A 16,818-nucleotide genomic window follows, 5' to 3' on the forward strand; every position below is an offset into this window, starting at 1 on the left:
TTATTACCCCCCTTTCCATTCTTAGTACTGCCATGTCAGTTCAGAGCTGCATTACTTACTTCCAGAGCGATTCCACAACTTACCAGGTCCTCTTCAGTGCATTTCTTCATTCATTTTATATTTATGGTGTTCTTACTGTGTGCCATTACCTATGCTAGATGTTTAGATGGCAAGGATGAGTTGACAGTGTTTAGGAGAGAGAAGTAAACCAATAATTATACTACAATGGGATAAATGTTAGATGAGGATATTATTAGAGTACTATAAAGTAGCCAGATGATGAAAACAGTTTGTTTGCTAAACCTAGGACTTTGGATTTTAGCCTGAAAGTTCTGGAAAAACCATTGAAAATGTTCAAATGCAGTAAAATTCAGACCTGTTTAGGAAAAGTTAGTGTGGTCAGGAAAGAGATTACTTTGGAGGTGAAACGAGCTTGAGACTGGGATCAGGTAGCTAATGCAGTTAATCCACCATCTCTACTGCTGCCAAATTAAATTTCTAAAGGGGTCCCTATTACAGAATCCTAGACTTTTGGAGCTGAAACTTAGTTTACAGATATTCTAATTCAATCCTTTCGTTTTACACAACAGAAATACGTAAAGGCCAAAAAGAATAAAGGGATTGATTTGCCCATGACCTCACAGATATTTTGTTAGAACAAATAATGCTAGAACTCAAGTCTCATATGTTGCACTTAAATCTTCCTCAAAACCTGCATGGAAGTTCCACTCTTTGCAGTTTAATTACATATAGTTGCCCAAAGGCATTTCTCTTCTTCCTTTAGAATCCAGGTCCTATAAGGACAAAGCTGAGGGCAGCCTCTGCGGTTTTCAGTTCCTTCTCAACACCTGTTCTTTGGGATTCCCTGGAGCTCAACTCTGCATTTTAAAACATGATATTTCATCTTGCACTTCTGGGTGTTCAGGACAAGAAGCATTTTAGGTAATGTTGTCCAAAATATTGCTCTATGATTACTTATTTAATGCCTGTCTGTACCTCTATATTACAAACTTCCTGGGGACAGGTTCTGAGTCACTTCTGTTATATTCAAGGCCTAGTGTAGTGTTCACATAGAGTAGGTAACTCAGTGCTATTTGTAGAAAGAATGAGTGAATGAATACATGCTATTCATTTATTCATTTAACAAATATTTCTGAGAACCTGCATTGTGCTGGAATAGAGTAAGCTTACATACTAGTGCGTGTTCAATTAATATTACTTGTGTTGGAATAAGTAGTTAGCCACTTGGAAGGCAGGGAAGCTGGATTTCTCCCTCACTCCTAGGGACAGTGAAATAAATTTTAGGTGGATTCAAGATTTAAAATAAAAACTGAAAGTGTAAAAGTACTACAAGAAACAAGTTTTTAAGAATTTTGACACAAAACCTAAAAGATGTAACAAGTTGATAAATTTTAGCACATAAGACTTAACCTTTTACATGGAAGAATATACCAGAAACAAGAATCTGGGGTTGTGGTGAATAAAATAACTTTGTAACCTATATGAAAATCAAAGAGCTCATGTTCAGGCATGTAAGCATTTACAAATATATGAACTACAGACCAGCAGCACATTAAGAAAGTGGGCTGTAGACTCAAAGTAGAAATTCCCAGATAAAGATACATGGTTGGATTATAAACATAGGAAAATATGATCTACCACATCAAAATTCAAAATAAAACAAGTTACCATTTTTAGGCTATCAGAAGGACAAATATAAAAAAGTTTGCAAATTTACACTGTTGGGGATTGTGGGAAAAGATACTTTCTATGCGTATGAGTGAATTGCTACAATTTCTATAGAAGGAAAATTGGTAGTATCTAAAATATTTTAAAGCATATTTTTAGGCCTGGCAGTCCCATTTCCAGAATTTTATAGACATAGTTTATTATATTGATATACTATATAAATATAGATATACTGTAAGTACATACTGAAAAAAAGTTCACCCGAGGATGTTTCATCTTCATTCCCTATTTTTGCTATATATTCCTCCATAGCTTTATGGTCTATTTATTTGTGAAAACATTTGGTATGGTATGCTGTTTGTGTAAATAAAAAGAGATGTAAAAATACATATAATTATAAATACAAGCATATGTATAGGGATACATTTATACATGTCTGTGTCCATGTATGTACATATAGGCCCACACATACACATACCGTGTGTTCCTGAAAATAAGACCTACCCTGAAAATAAGCACCAGTTAAGATCTCAGCCAGAGGGACGCATTTAATACATTATGACGATGTGCCAGAAGAAGATGACATCACTAATTGAATAAATGTAGATTGTTGTACATGAAAAAAATAAGACATCCCCTGAAAATAAGCCCTAATGGAGCAAAAATTAGTATAAGACCGGGTCTTATTTTCGGGGAAACACGGTAGTTTACAGATATGCTAATTTAATTCTCTCAATTTACAGAAAGGGAATAGAGGCCGAAAAGAGTAAAGGGATTTGCGCAAATATGTGTGTGAGTGTATAGAAAAATAGATATTTCTTTAAGGATCCCCCCCAAAAAACTGATAACATGTTCTGGACAGGAAGACTGAAGAAATAGGGTTCTGTGTTGGATAAAAACTTACTTTTAAAAATATTTTATGTATTTATGTTTTACTTTAGAACATATAATGAATTAAAATACCAATATTTGCTGAAATGTATATATATATTAAACATTGGACTTAGGATCACTAATGACTGAATTCTGACCAGCTAGAAAGAACTGGCTGATGAAGCTGAAGTGTACATATTATTGAAATAGCCGAACATGCAAAACTTCTTATGGTAAAATAGGTTTTTAAGAGTTTGGAGAAAATATATGATTCTATTCCTAAAGTTTCTGAAATTGAAGATATTTCAAGAGAGACGTAGGTCTTTATGAAGTTCTAGAGGAACAATCCCAAATGAATGTGTAAATAATCTGAGGATGAAGATAGGCGATATCTTGAATAAGTGTCTTAACATGCAGATCATTAAAGCACATGCCAATGTGCTTAAATTAAAAAATAATGTCTATACCCTGTACTGTTAGAATGTTTCAATCTTATGAGTATTTTATTTTTTTCAAAAAGAAAGTATCAGTGGGGGTTACCTGGGGGAGGAGATTATGGCACATTGTTTCTTTTTATTTGCATTACATTGTATTGAAAAAATAAAACCCAAGCCCATTAGGTATTAGGGGAAAATGTGTCTAAAAAAGATATTTAAAAGCCAAATACAAAAGAGTATTAGGAACCTGTAAGAAGAGTACAGGATTAAGCTAAAAGATCTTTATAAACACTGGGTGAAAATGCACTTTTAAAGCTGTAGTCTCCTTATTGCAAAAGAAATTGATAATTCTATTGATTGAGATAGATGGTGCCACATTACCTTAAAACTGAGCGGAAGTACAATATCTCAACTGCAGTTTTGTAGTATCTCCATCAAGAATAACTTTCAAGACCAGAATAAATATTAGAAACTATTTGAATATCAAGATAGTTGAACAAATTGTTCAAGTGTAATTAATTGCTTCTTCTTTATCCTTTTGGTTTTTGCTTTTAAATGAATTCGAATCTTTGAGCCCAAAGTATGACATATGAGAGTGTTGAAAATATTTATGGAATTGATCTCAGAACCATTGTAACCTTATTGAGACCAACTAGGCTAAAGACCAGCTAGAAAAGGCTGAAATAACTGGTATAGACGTGGGCAAGTGTTAGATTAGCTTTTGAGAGGCACATAGATTTTGTTACCTATACACTAATGATTAATATAAATCCCAGAAAAACTAGAAGCTTGAAACTGGACCCTCCACAGTCAGGTTTAAAATAAAATACCTTTTAAATCTTATCTATCATTAGGCTTCTTGTTTATCCTCCACCCTAGTTACACAAAGTTGTTCACCTTCCCCAAGTCTGGTCTAACTCCATTGATTGGCTTGAACTTTTCCTCTCACCTTCAGCAAAGTGCTACCTGTAGAAATCCAATTCTTCAAGGTTGCCTCAGAGGCCCCTTAAATGCACCACGCCAGAATTAATTTCTCTCTTCTTTGCTCCTCTTGTAGTCCATGAGCACTTCCATTATTGGATACAGACTGTTCTGCTTAGTTGTATACACATCATTGAGTCACAAAAGTAGAAACCGGCAGGGCTTTGACATAATCCTGTTTTCCTCACTACATTTGCAAATTTTAAGGGCAGGAATTAAGTCATATCTGGTTTTCTAATCTCGGGCTTACCTCCTTTCTTCATTATGTAATGAAGTGCCTAATTTAGGGATTGGGAGGGACAACCTACCAGAATCTTAAAGAAATACAAACTTGAAGAAGTGCTGTATTTCAGTTCTAATATAAGAGTTCATGTGTAAAAGTTTCCTGGATTATTGCACCCTGTGGTACATTTTATAGATCTAGTTAAAGCTTTGATTTTTGAGACATGTACAGTTTTAAGCTTATTTAGAGACATTATAAGTGACCATGTGGAATTTAGGTATCTTTCAGCAGATTGTCATATGGCATTTGGTTATCACTAGTTGTTTTGTCACTAAATAATACATATATTGCATTTACTTCTCACTTTAAACTCAACCAACTACATTTAAATATCAAACACACTAAGCCTCGCTTCATTTTTCTGGAGTGGTATTTCTAGGAGTGTGGCAATAAAAAAAAAACAATTTTGAAAATGTGTTCTGTATAACAAAAGAGAAACTCCTACCGTTGGGTCCTAATCATTACAAGCTGGTTTTCTTATTTTATAAATTTAGTCCAGTAGGTGTCAGTGCTGAGTTCAGGTACAGTTGTTATTTTTAAGTGTAAAATTTTAATTTGAAAAACGTAAAAGGTTAAGACGACGATGAGACGGCAGTAACAAGAGAAATGACATGTTTCTTGGGGTTTTAAAAGTCATTCCTGAGGGGTTCAAAAGAGACGGGGTCTCGCTATGTTGCCCAGGCTGGAGTGCAGTGGCTATTCACAGGCGCGATCCCACTACTGATCAGCACGGGAGCTTTGACCTGCTCCGTCTCCGACCTGGGCCGGTTCACCCCTCCTTAGGCAACCTGGTGGTCCCCCGCTCCCGGGAGGACACCATATTGATGCCGAACTTAGTGCGGACACCCGATCGGCATAGCGCACTACAGCCCAGAACTCCTGAACTCAAGCGATCCTCCAGCCTCAGCCTCCCGAGTAGCTGGGACTACAGGCGCGCGCCACCGCGCCCGGCGGTCGGAGTCGGCGCGACAGGGTACTAGAGGCTGAGCCGCGGTGACGTCATCAGCCACACCAGCCTGGAAAGTTTCCAAGACTTAGCTCTTTTTCTCCCGCGAAACAGCGTGACCACATTGCGCACGCGTCGTTTGTCAGCACGGTATTCTGGGTAAACTATCTCCAGAATTTCAAGAACGCATGCGTGCGCTGGCTCGTTCCTTTTACCTCGTTGCGCCCGAGGGAGCAAGATGGGTCACCAGCAGCTCTACTGGAGCCATCCGAGGAAATTCGGCCAGGGTTCTCGTTCTTGGTAAGAAACAGAAAGTGGTTTTGGGAAAGGGTTTATCTGAGGCGCGACGCTGCTTGAAATCTAATGTAGAGGAATTTGCGGGCGGCGTGTTGGGGGAGGCCGAGTAGGAGCTGTGGCTGCCGCCATTACAGACCTCTTACGGGTCCGTGAAGGCCGGTGATGCGGGTGGTGCCCCTCGAGTGCGGAATACTTGAATTTCTGCTACCTGTCGTAATGCCGCCTCTCTTACAGCCGCGTCTGCTCAAACCGGCACGGTCTGATCCGGAAATACGGCCTCAATATGTGTCGCCAGTGTTTCCGTCAGTACGCGAAGGATATAGGCTTCATTAAGGTACGTGTCAGCGGCGCGCCATACTCCCTGTTTCTGTGCGCGGCGAACGTGCGGGCCGTCCCAGTGTGAGCAGTTGCCCAACACCGTTTCCCTCCTTTAGTTAGCAGGGCTGTTCCTTGGTAGCCAGTGACCCTGTTGAGAGTTTTGGCAGTCAAGTTAATAGAATGGGAACGGCGAAGGCCCTAAAAATAGTCTTTCTCACCCCCTTTTACCCAGCTCTGCCAGTTAATGGATAAAATTACTCAGAACTACTAATACTAAATTTTAGATATCTCGAATCGTGCCTAGACATTCTCTAGCCAGATATATGCGTTGACCAGTGCCCTGAAATGTTGGATGGTGTCATATAGAACTGGAATGAGCTTGAGGTTTGGGGCCAGATCGTGTGAAGATTCAGACAGGTCAAGTCACTTTAAAGCTGTTCCTGCCTGTGAAAAATGAAAGGCAGGGTTGTTAGCAAAATTGGTTAATAGAGATGAAGCTTTCTTAACTCCTAATAATCACTTATATTAGAAGTTGCTTCTTTTAAAGGTGAAAATTCTTTACTTGCTCTTAGAGATAAAATTACTGGCCTGATTCATATTTTGTTTACCATATTGAGTAGAACCTACTTGTTATAAATAGATGTATTTGTGTTGGTGTATTACAAGGTATATAAACAGTTAATGTGAGAGCTCTGGCAGAGAAAGTATCTGCCAGATTTTTTACCGTTGACCAAATGCTTAACAAGTGTATGCTTGGTTAACAGAGAAGTTCAAGTAACTCTGGGAGGTAGCTAGCATATCACAGATCAGAAAATGAATTCGGGCCCCACCTTCTAACTGTATGTCCTCACTTCTTCAGAGGCTAAGATTAAATGAGTTAATTTGTGAACAGTACCAAAGTATTAGCTGTATAATGACCTATTTAATAATCGTCCTGAGCTTTTGGTAAAGATCATTTTACATAGTGTTTCTCTAGTGGGAAATTTGAGGGAAGAAGTGAGAGTACCAATACTTAAATTCAGTCTAAAGTATAATTGTTAAGGTTTGTGGAACAGCTTGTAATGGGCATTTCAGTGAATATTTCAACTGTTTAGATTTCGATAGCTGATTTGAGTGGGTCAAATTTCCAGTTTAAACCTCGTTCAGTAATCAGCCAGTTTTTGTGAGAGTGAAATGGATATTTAAAGCATTTGAATTAATTTCCTATTACCTTTTTTTTTTTGCAGTTGGACTAAATGAACTTCCATGAATGAATCATGCAAGCCAACTACCTTACAGCAGAAACAATGTCAGCTCTTTGTACATAAAATAAAAAGTCTTCGATTATGAGAGTTTTGATGTGAATGTCATAGTCACGTGATTATAGAAACCTCTTTAATGTTCTCAGTGGATTCATCTTCAAAATTTGTGGCTATTTCCCCCCAATTATATCAAAGTACTCATGTAGTTTTTATGCTTCAAAACACATTTTCTGTTATGTAAAGTGTCTGCTATATATAGTAGCATATAACCAGAGACAAACTGTCTCATCGGTAATTGACGCACTATAGCAAGCTGGGGCAGTGACAGTAAAACTGTTGAATAATAATTGGCGAAACAAGGCTATTTACTGAAATCTGCTCTGGACATTTGCCTGGAGGAGGCAGTCCTAACTTTTGGGATAATTTACACATGGAAGCTTCTAAATTTCCCTAATACTTGTATGGAAGGGAACAGTGATTTACTGTATAGATGTGATGCTGTAATTGCTGGCAAAAGCAGTAATTCCTTAACATTTGGTGGGGTGAGGGCTAAAGTTGTACAGAATTATGATCTTGAAAGACATTTGCATGGAAGTCAGGTCTACATGTGGGTTAGGAGCTTACTAGGCAGAGGTTGGCAGAGGTCCTGTGGGGAAGAATTGCTGGAATCTTCTAGGAACAGCAAAGGTGTGGCTGCAGCAGAATGAGAATCTAAGTTACAGTGCGTTATTCCCTGTGGGCCATGGTTAGGAAATTTGAGATACACTTCCATTTGGAGAACAGATTAGAGTGCCATGAACTGGATTTTTAAAAGGTTTACTGGTTGTGGGCAAAATAGATTTTAGTAGGTCAAGGGTAGAAGCAGGGAAACAAGGCCATGGGAACAGTCTAGGCAAGTGATGATCTTGGTTTGGACTACGATAAAGGAGTGGTTGAAGTACTCATGAACAGTGACTTCTGAAAATGGAGGTGACAGGTTTTTTTGAAGCATTGGATGTGGGCAATAAAAACAGGATGGCTCCAGGGGTTTTGGCCTGAGTATCTGGAAGGCTAGAATTGCTGTTGAGCTAAAATTGAAAATTTGGTTTGGGGAGGAGTTCAGTTTGGGGCATATTAAGTTAGAAATGCTAATTAGACATCCCTGTGAACTCTGGAAGGAGACATTTACATAAATTGATCAAGTCCATGGGAGCCTGGCACTGGAGATGCAACTTTGGTTGTCCTCCCTAGGAATAGAATCTGGTATTGGGATCTCATCCTTGTAACTAGATGAGATCTAAGCCCGAAAGTAGGGGGTAAATAACACGGAAAAGAGGGTTGTTCCTGGGTTACTCCAGGAACGGGTGGCATTCAGCAAAGTAGATCAAAGGAGGACCAGGAAAGTGACATACTTGAAGCCAAGTAGGAGGTGGTCAGCTGAAACGTGCCTCTATCACTGCAATGCCCTCTGCAACGGAGAGGGGAGGAGTGGATAAAATGTTTTTTAACTGATTTTGGTTAAATCATCTGCAATTTTTTTTCAAAATCGACTGACTACTTTGCTAGTGTACCTCTTAGGGCTTTAGAAGGAGCTTACGGAAGTTCGGGACACTGAGGCTTAAGTTTCAAGAGCATAGTAAATCCACGTGTGCTAACCCTGTGTTCCATCCAGGAGTAGGTGATGGTAAACTGCAGTTGCTGCTAGGGGAGTGTCTTGAGGGAAGAGCCAGGGTTCAATCTGGGTGAGGAGGTGGAAAGAATATTGGGAGAAAACGTGGAAGATGTAGGAAAGTGGTATTCAAGTGGGGCGGAGTGTGCAGATAGGGTGAGAAGCTCTCAGCCAGACAAGTATTAAAAGCTGAGGTGATAAACATTCTGAGAACTTAACACATCTAGTGATTTCGGTAAATGAGTACGTGAGATGTATTTGACTCGGGTATGAGAGTCTGTTCTGTCCTGGCCTTGTGTGTATGTGGTGGTGGTGCGAAGGCTAGTGTGGACAGGTGGCCTGGTTTCTCTATTAACGGGCTTGAAAAACTTGCTAATAAAAATTCTGTTTTAAAATTTATATGCCAGACATGCTTTGTACACCTGAAACTAAAATAGAAAAATTTATATACCAGATGTGTATTTTCCAAATCACAATATGATTCCATAGATCTTATTAAGTATCTGAGGAACCTGAGGCTTAGAGATTGTTATTTCCCGTCTTAAGTTAGAAAGGGATCAAAACTGTATTGAAATTTGAGTCTGTCATCTGTGCTACTGCTTTTAGTACCCACAGCACACATTGTAAGGTTAAGACTGCGTCTCTTGCCCCCAAAGATCGATTAATTATATACGAAGGCAGGAACTATTATTTCTGTCCATATTTACCACAGCATGATACATTGCATATTAACAGTAGGTCCTCAATTGTTCAGTTGAATTACCTAGTAAAATTTCAATAATGTTGGCAAAATACAGATCCTATGAGAGACGTCTAACCATTGGAGCATATTCTTAGGTTTGGGACCCTTGAATTATTACTTTAGGGCTGCATGGAACCTGTTAAACGATCCTTCCTGTCAAAGATGTAATTCATTAATGAAACCAATAAGATGTTTCTACCTGTTTAAAGGAGAACTCAAAAGATCACAATAGGTGATTCAAGGATGTTGACTTTATAAGCAAGTGTAAAACTGCCTTTTTCAACAGGGGAGGGAAGTTAAGTCCTATCCATCAGACAGAATGTGCGTGTCTATTTATTACAACATTCAGAGTTGTAAAATAGCTCAAACCCAAAGTCCCACATCCACCCTAAGATTGCGCTAGACAAACCCTAAGCTTTATTTTCCATGAAAGACACCCGCTAATCTTGGTCTATTTCAAAGTCACCATTTTTCTCTACCAATTTGTAAGCTTTTACCTATGTTGGTAAAATTTTTAAGTGCATGCTGTGTGCTAGGCACTGTTGTTACTGCTTGACTGAATAGCTTCTTTACTACATCAACTCTGTGAGGTATAACCCCTATTTTGCAAAGGAGGCATCTGAGGCACAAAGAATAACTTCCAAGAGAGCAGTCAGGAAGTGAGATTCAAACCAGGTATTGTGTCGAGAATTGCTTTAACCACCAAACTGTAAATGTCCAACAATTAGGGATAGCTTTGGCAAATACTGGTAGTCTACAAAATAGCCTAGAGGAATAATTTTCAATAAAAAGTGGAAAATTGTATATGTGGTACAATTTCACTGTTAAAAAAATGCACAGAATAAAAAACATGCCAGTCTGGGGGCCGGCCCGGTGGTTCAGGGGGTTAGAGCTCCATGCTCCTAACTCCGAAGGCTGCTGGTTCGATTCCCACATGGGCCAGTGGGCTCTCAACCACAAGGTTGCCAGTTTAATTCCTTGAGTAACGGCAACTGGACCTGGAGCTGAGCTGCGCCCTCCACAACTAAGATTGAAAGGACAACAACTTGACTTGGAAAAAAAAGTCCTGGAAGTACACACTGTTCTCTGATAAAGTCCTTTTCCCCTCAAACAAACAAACAAAAAAAACATGCTACTCTGTTGGCAGTGATTGATTGGGGGTGAGAGGATTACAGGTGTTTTGACTGGAAGCAGTCAGTTAAGATTGACTTAGGGGCTCGGCGTCCAGCGGCTATTGTAGATAGTGTCCTAGGTACCAATATTGCTAACGAGGCATATGCTCCTCCCCACACAGCTCATTCTCATCTTAGATTGCTCTGATAGCAAGTTCTTTCTTAGCATTGCTACGTTTCCTTCCACTGATTTCCACCGATTGATACTCTCTATGGTCCTGTACAAGACAAGTCTAATCTCTTCTGCAATGAAAAGGGTGAAATATTTAGGCATGAGGGCTCTCATGTCTGCCCAGAATCTTATTTTAAGCTCCCCATTCCTGATTGTTTCAACTTCCTCGGAGGACGTGATTTAGATCCATCTATTAATTACACTACATCTAGATCCTGAAGGTGACAGCATGTTTCACTGAGCAGGCATGCAGCAAAAATTTGTGGAATGAGTAAATGAGCAGATTTGGCAATGACTTTAATTTGGCTGGGCATCCGTGCTTCTTCACTTTTTATGGGCCCTCTTTCACCGTTACAGAAAGACCAGAGACCCTGGCCTTTGACAGCTTATCTACATGGCTAATGTCCCCAGCAGTTTTAAAGCTGCCTACTTTGCATAACCTCTGCCTCGGGCATAGTTCTTGTAGAAAAGAATGATAATAATTGATGTTTTAGATATTTGGGCTTTGGGATAGGCAGAGCAAAGCTCTTCTAGTGGTATAATAAGTATATAACAAGCTTGTTTCCTTGGTATCCACGAAAGTTGAAAAAAGGAAAAAGGAAGAGAAGGCTGAGCCACTAGAAGGGTTTCTCAAGGGTTAATCTAGAAAATTAAAGGATCAGTTTGTTGATATCACAATATATTTGTGTGCAATCAAAGCTAAAATAGAGACCAAAAACTAGACCAGATTATTATCTGTGCCAGATCCAGATTTCCTTTGTCTTTTAGAGCTTGAAAAGAATTGAGATTAGAAGGGACCAGCTTAATCTAGATGGGCTAATTATCATTTAATGTGTCAATGCTACTTGGTTAATTAGAAAATAATTTACAGAAGCCAGAACTGGCTTTCTTTTTTTACTGAGTTTTTCAGTTAAATTCAGCCTGTTACAAATGTCAGTGACCACTCTCTTGAGCTGATTTGAGGCTGAACCTGTTGACTCATAAATTTGGGGTTCTCTGACATGTATTGAAGGTCTGTAGAACCACAATGCCCTCCCCACCCCTTCATCACCTGGCCCCCCAACCACCATTGTTCCTATTCGTCCCCTTCTCCCCTGGACACGTTTCTCCCCCTCTCTGTAAGCAGTGAAGAAGTATCTGTAGAAGTGGGGGGAGAGAGAGACTACTGTTAAGAGAAAAATCATGCCTTCCTTCTGCTTGTGTGTTACTATGTTTCTGGGACCAGTAATGCAGGATCCCCTTGGTCTCTCTGAACATATGCTTGAATAGGTCCATGTTCAGGAGCTGCCTCTAACTTCTTACTGTGTATAATCCAGGTTTCAGAATGGGATCACTGTGGGTGCGTTTATGACTTTAGATGTTGCAGCAATGAAAGGAAAGAACAACCTTGTTTAATAAAGAGTGTAAGTACCAGTAGCCTCATGCACATCATACAACCCAATAATAATTATGCTGGACATGGAAACAGCTCCCTGTGTAGGCTGGCTGAGCCTCCATTGCCAAGCATCAGGCATTAACAGCAGGCACGAGAAAAATCAATACGCCTTTACCCAGAGAACCTGATAGGTTACTAAAACTCCTAACAGTTGCCCATAAAGAATAATGTGTTCATGCTAAAGGAGGTTTTGTTTTATTTCCTAAAGAATAAAGAGATTATTAAAGGACTAGTTGACAGTGACAAACATTCACAGCAGCAAAGACAAATCAATAAAAGCACAAAATAAGAAATGGAGCCTGTTTCTTGGCAATCTAGTTAGATTAATTACCTAGACTGAGTCTGGTTTACCTTGTGGTCTCTTCGCATACCCACAAATCCCATTTTATTATGACACTTGTGCGTCTGTTCTTCCCTTGATGTTAATTAACTCTTACTATTCATGAAGATTAAGTGTGGACACATCTCGCACAGTATTCAGTCAATCACAACAGGAAAGTGTGAAAAAGAATTCGTATTTAGGACTTTGAGAGGAGTTTGTTTTGATAGGTAATCTCCTTAAACACAATTTCCTTTGAAGTTTTCTATGTAGTCAGGAGTCTTCATTACCTGATTCCTGAGTATCAGCTTCTTTATTACCAAGCGAGCAAACGACAACTCCTCACTTGGGATTTGCATTATAGATTTTCTAAATGATCTTATCCTTTGTTCATGACTTTAATTTGTTCCTGGAAACCCTGCCACTAAGTTAAAAGCTGTCAAGTGAAAAGAAAAAGTCCATTAATTTTACTGGGATAAAATTACGATGTATTTCATTGCGCCACAAGATACTAGAGTAATTTTCACAAATAGAAAAATATACTAATGAAGCAGTGGGAAAAAAAGTTTATAAATAATAATTTGTAAGTATTCTGACACCAACTGGTGTACTGAAATTCAATTCTGGCAGTTAGCACAGTCCCCATAAATTAAAGTCTCCACAAGGCTGTCCTCACATCAGTTACCACTCATACTTTGGGAGTCAGACCACCTGCAGGATAAGTCTATGTTCCACCTCTCTCAATGGAATGCCCTGTGGGAAAATGAGCCAGTGTCTGCAAAATTTCTTGAGAGAAATTGGCCCTTAAGTGCATAGCCTCTGCCTTTTTATAATTGCACAGGACACTAGGTTTTGAAGGCTTACCTAAGCCAAATTGCACCATGTTGATGCCTAAGCCAAGAGAAGAATTGGTCAGTAACATAATTACTCTGATTGGAAAAGACTGGGGCTAACCCCGCCCGGAAGATGAGGGAGAGAGAGGTAAGGATGGAGAGAGGTGGAGATAGAGCAGTTGGGAGGTACAATTCATGAGACTCATTTCTTGAGAGTCTGTAAAGTAGGATAGATCAGCATCTAATCTAGCTGTGGCAACCTCCAGGCAAGAATATTCCTCACGCTCCTCTCTTTTTCGCCGCCATGGTGGTGTGTGCAGTTGACGCTTACTGGCCATGTCTTCTCACAAGACTTTCAGGATCAAGTGATTCCAAGAAACAAAAGCAGAAGTGGCCCATTCCCTAATGGATTTGGATAAAAACTAGTAATAAAATCAGGCACAACTCCGACAGGAGACATTGGAGAAGCACCAAGGTCGGTTTTTAGGAACTGCACATGAGATGGCACACATATTTATGCTGTATCCGGCTTGCTTGGGGCTTACCAGAGCACTGAAAAGAGTGCTACTATCTGGACAGCTGGGTGTGTTTTACTGGGAAATTATTGAGAAAAGAATTTTCTCGTAATATGTTTCTGCACTAGTAGGTTGGTTCAGTAATAAATATGTGAGACCTTCTTAAAAAAAAAAAAAGATATTCCTCATGATCTCTCCTTGGTTGATATTGAAGGTTCAACTTCTCTTTCTTTGATCTATATTTATGTGGTGAATAGCTGGTTTACACTAGTATCTAATCACCCAAAATACCCCTTACTGTCCTAGAGAAAAAGTCCCACCCTTACATTTATTTATTTATTTTAGTATTATTATTTTTTTATTGGGGAACAGTGTGTTTCTCCAGGGCCCATCAGCTCCAAGTCAAGTCATTGTCCTTCAATCTAGTTGTGGAGGGCGCAGCTCAGCTCCAAGTCCAGTCGTCGTTTTCAATCTTTAGTTGCAGAGGGCGCAGCCCACCATCCCATGTGGGAATTGAACCAGCAACCTTGTTGTTAAAAGCTCAAATTCTAACCAACTGAGCCTTCTGGCCGCCCCCCATCCTTACATTTAAACACACTATTTGGATAATTGTTTTCATGGATAAAATGTCAATGAAATGTCGGTCATTCTAGAAGACAATAACCTCTCTATAAAATAAGCATGATGATTACATCTACCTCACTGAAGTGTTGCAGGTATCAAATGAGTTAATGTGTACAAGTGCACAGATAGTTGACTGTGGATGGTTTTGGATGGTGCTGGGCCTTGAAGGCTGGGGACTGGATGCAAGATTCATCCTTCAGGCACTGAAGACCCGAGAGGATGCCAGACATGCTAGGAGCACCCGCTCACTTTTGTTGGTCTGTCAGATAGTCCGCCAGAGTTGGAAAGACCATGGCTTCAGGAGCCTAAAGGGTGTGTTTGCCTTTTGGGCACTGCTGTTCCAAGGAGCACAATCTTAAAGCACTATGACATGAGTGCCTTGGGCATCCCAAGGGGTCTTGCTTCTGATGGAGACCAGCGTCCTATTTTCATTGCTGCTGTCCCTGCTTGAGTGGTCCTTGCAACATCCAGCTTCCTGATCCAGGAGTGCTAGGCTTGCACATAGAGCGATGTAGCATCTCATAGATTAAAACATTGAGATGATTGACCACTCAATATTGGGACAGCACACTGAGGAAAAACAAAAGTGAATAAGATGAAACTGCTAAGGGGTCAGAGGTGAAAACATTATTTATGAAGAGAACTGTTGACAAAAATACTTTTTGTGTGTTATCTTTTATTGACATTTATCCATTTGTTTATTCTAATCTTTTAAAAAAACTTTTTAATTGAGATATAATCGACATGTAGTATTATGTAAGTTAAAGGCGTATACTGTGTGGATTTGATACATTTATACGTTATGATTGCCACCACAGACCATTAGCTATCACCTCCAGCACTTCACATAATTATCATTTCATTTTGTGGTGAGAACAATTACGATCTAGTTTCCTAGCAACTTTGAAGTATACAATACGGTATTGGTGAATACAATTAGCTCCTCAGAACTTATCTTCTAACTGCAAGTGTGTACCCTTTGACCAAAATTTCCCCAATTCCTCCATCCCCCAGCCCTGGTAACCACCATTCTACCCTCTGTTTCTACAAGTTCATTTTTGTTTTAGTTTTGTGGGGGAAGAAACCTCACTTTTCTTCTAAGTTCATCTGGTTGGTCTAATAATCAAGTTGACGTGAGACAGATTAACAGGAAAAAATGATCAAATTTATTAGGCATGTACATATGGAGTTCCCTAAGAATATGGGGCCCAAGGAACTAAAGAGGAGGGGGCAGGTTGCAGTTTGGGACTACAAAAGGGAGGAATGCAATTCACATGGAGATGAGAAAGCAAGTGTTTGGTAAATTAATGTTTGCTGGGTGTCTTTAGCAATGGGATGTGGAGAGGACTTTGATCAAATGGGCCTTGCTGGGTTCCTCCCTGTCTATTACACACTAGTTCATATTAAACTGTAGTTATCTGTGATGATATCTTTCTGGAGCAGGTCCTCTACCTAAATTCCTTTAGGCAGTTAGAGGGGAAGTCAAAGCTTTTTCCTGAGCCTTTCATTTCTTGTAAATAACCAGTTTAAAATAATCAATATCCCCCCAAAAGCATTATTTTGGAGGTGGCAAAACTCTGCTTCCCTGCAGTTTCTACGTATAAGTGATATCAGTCTTTCTCTGACTTACCTCAGCGTAATGCCCTCAAGGTCCATCCATGTTCTTTCCAATGGCAGGTTGCCTAGGAGCAAAATCTGAAGAGAGAAAGCTGGTTCATCTTCACCGCACTGAGGACGTGAAGCTGTGGGGACCTGGGGGCTGACAGCTCTGCACATTCCAAACCTTCTTTTTCTCTTGTTACCATTCTTAGCGTAAAGTCTATTTTGTCTGATGTAAGTCTAGCTGCCCCTGCTCTCTTTTGGTTTCCACTTGCATGGAATATCTCTTTCTGTTTCTTTACTTTGAGCCTATGTGTGCCCATAAAGCTGAAGTGAGTGTCTTCCAGGCAGCATATAGTTGGGTCCTGCTATTTTAAATCCATTTAGCCACCCTATGCCTTTTATAGGAGAATTTAATCAATTTACATTTAGAGCAATTATTGATAAGTAAGGACTTATTAATACCATCTTGATTGTTTTCTGTCTGTTTTATAATTCCCTTGTTCCTCTCATCCTTTCTTGCTGCTTTCCTTCGTGTTTTGATGATTTTCCATAGCGAAATGCTTTCATTCTCTTTATCTTTGTGAATTTACTGTAAGTTTTTGCTTTGTGGTTACCATAAGGCTTACATAAAACATAGTATAGAAATAATAGTCTATTTTAAGCTGATAACATCTCAAATGCAGTCCCATAC

The 16,818-nt window shown here is 39.5% G+C and overlaps 1 protein-coding gene, 1 non-coding gene and 1 pseudogene across 2 annotated transcripts; 2 read left to right on the forward strand and 1 right to left on the reverse strand.

The window, feature by feature from the left end:
* Positions 1 to 4,915: 4,915 nt before the first annotated feature.
* LOC148758546 (signal recognition particle RNA) lies at positions 4,916 to 5,215 on the reverse strand. Its single transcript, XR_016020971.1, has one exon.
* Positions 5,216 to 5,348: 133 nt separating this feature from the next.
* On the forward strand, positions 5,349 to 7,155 carry RPS29 (ribosomal protein S29). The gene is made up of 3 exons (XM_019736044.3): positions 5,349 to 5,509; positions 5,741 to 5,840; positions 7,051 to 7,155. The coding sequence occupies exons 1-3, from the start codon at positions 5,448 to 5,450 to the stop codon at positions 7,057 to 7,059; spliced, it is 171 nt and encodes a 56-aa protein (XP_019591603.1). The 5' UTR covers positions 5,349 to 5,447; the 3' UTR covers positions 7,060 to 7,155.
* Positions 7,156 to 13,722: 6,567 nt separating this feature from the next.
* Positions 13,723 to 13,944, forward strand: LOC109449581 (large ribosomal subunit protein eL39-like; annotated as a pseudogene).
* The last annotated feature ends 2,874 nt before the right edge of the window (positions 13,945 to 16,818 follow it).

Source organism: Rhinolophus sinicus, chromosome 3, assembly GCF_057876585.1.
Source record: "Rhinolophus sinicus isolate RSI-liver-muscle chromosome 3, RSI-T2T, whole genome shotgun sequence".
Taxonomy (NCBI): Eukaryota; Metazoa; Chordata; class Mammalia; order Chiroptera; family Rhinolophidae; genus Rhinolophus; species Rhinolophus sinicus.

Bases quoted from the DNA above. Each gene is read 5' to 3' on its own strand.
- RPS29 (XM_019736044.3), top strand. From the start codon at position 5,448: ATGGGTCACCAGCAGCTCTACTGGAGCCATCCGAGGAAATTCGGCCAG. The intron at 5,510-5,740 runs GTAAGAAACAGA...CCTCTCTTACAG, and splicing joins GGCCAGGGTTCTCGTTCTTG to CCGCGTCTGCTCAAACCGGC.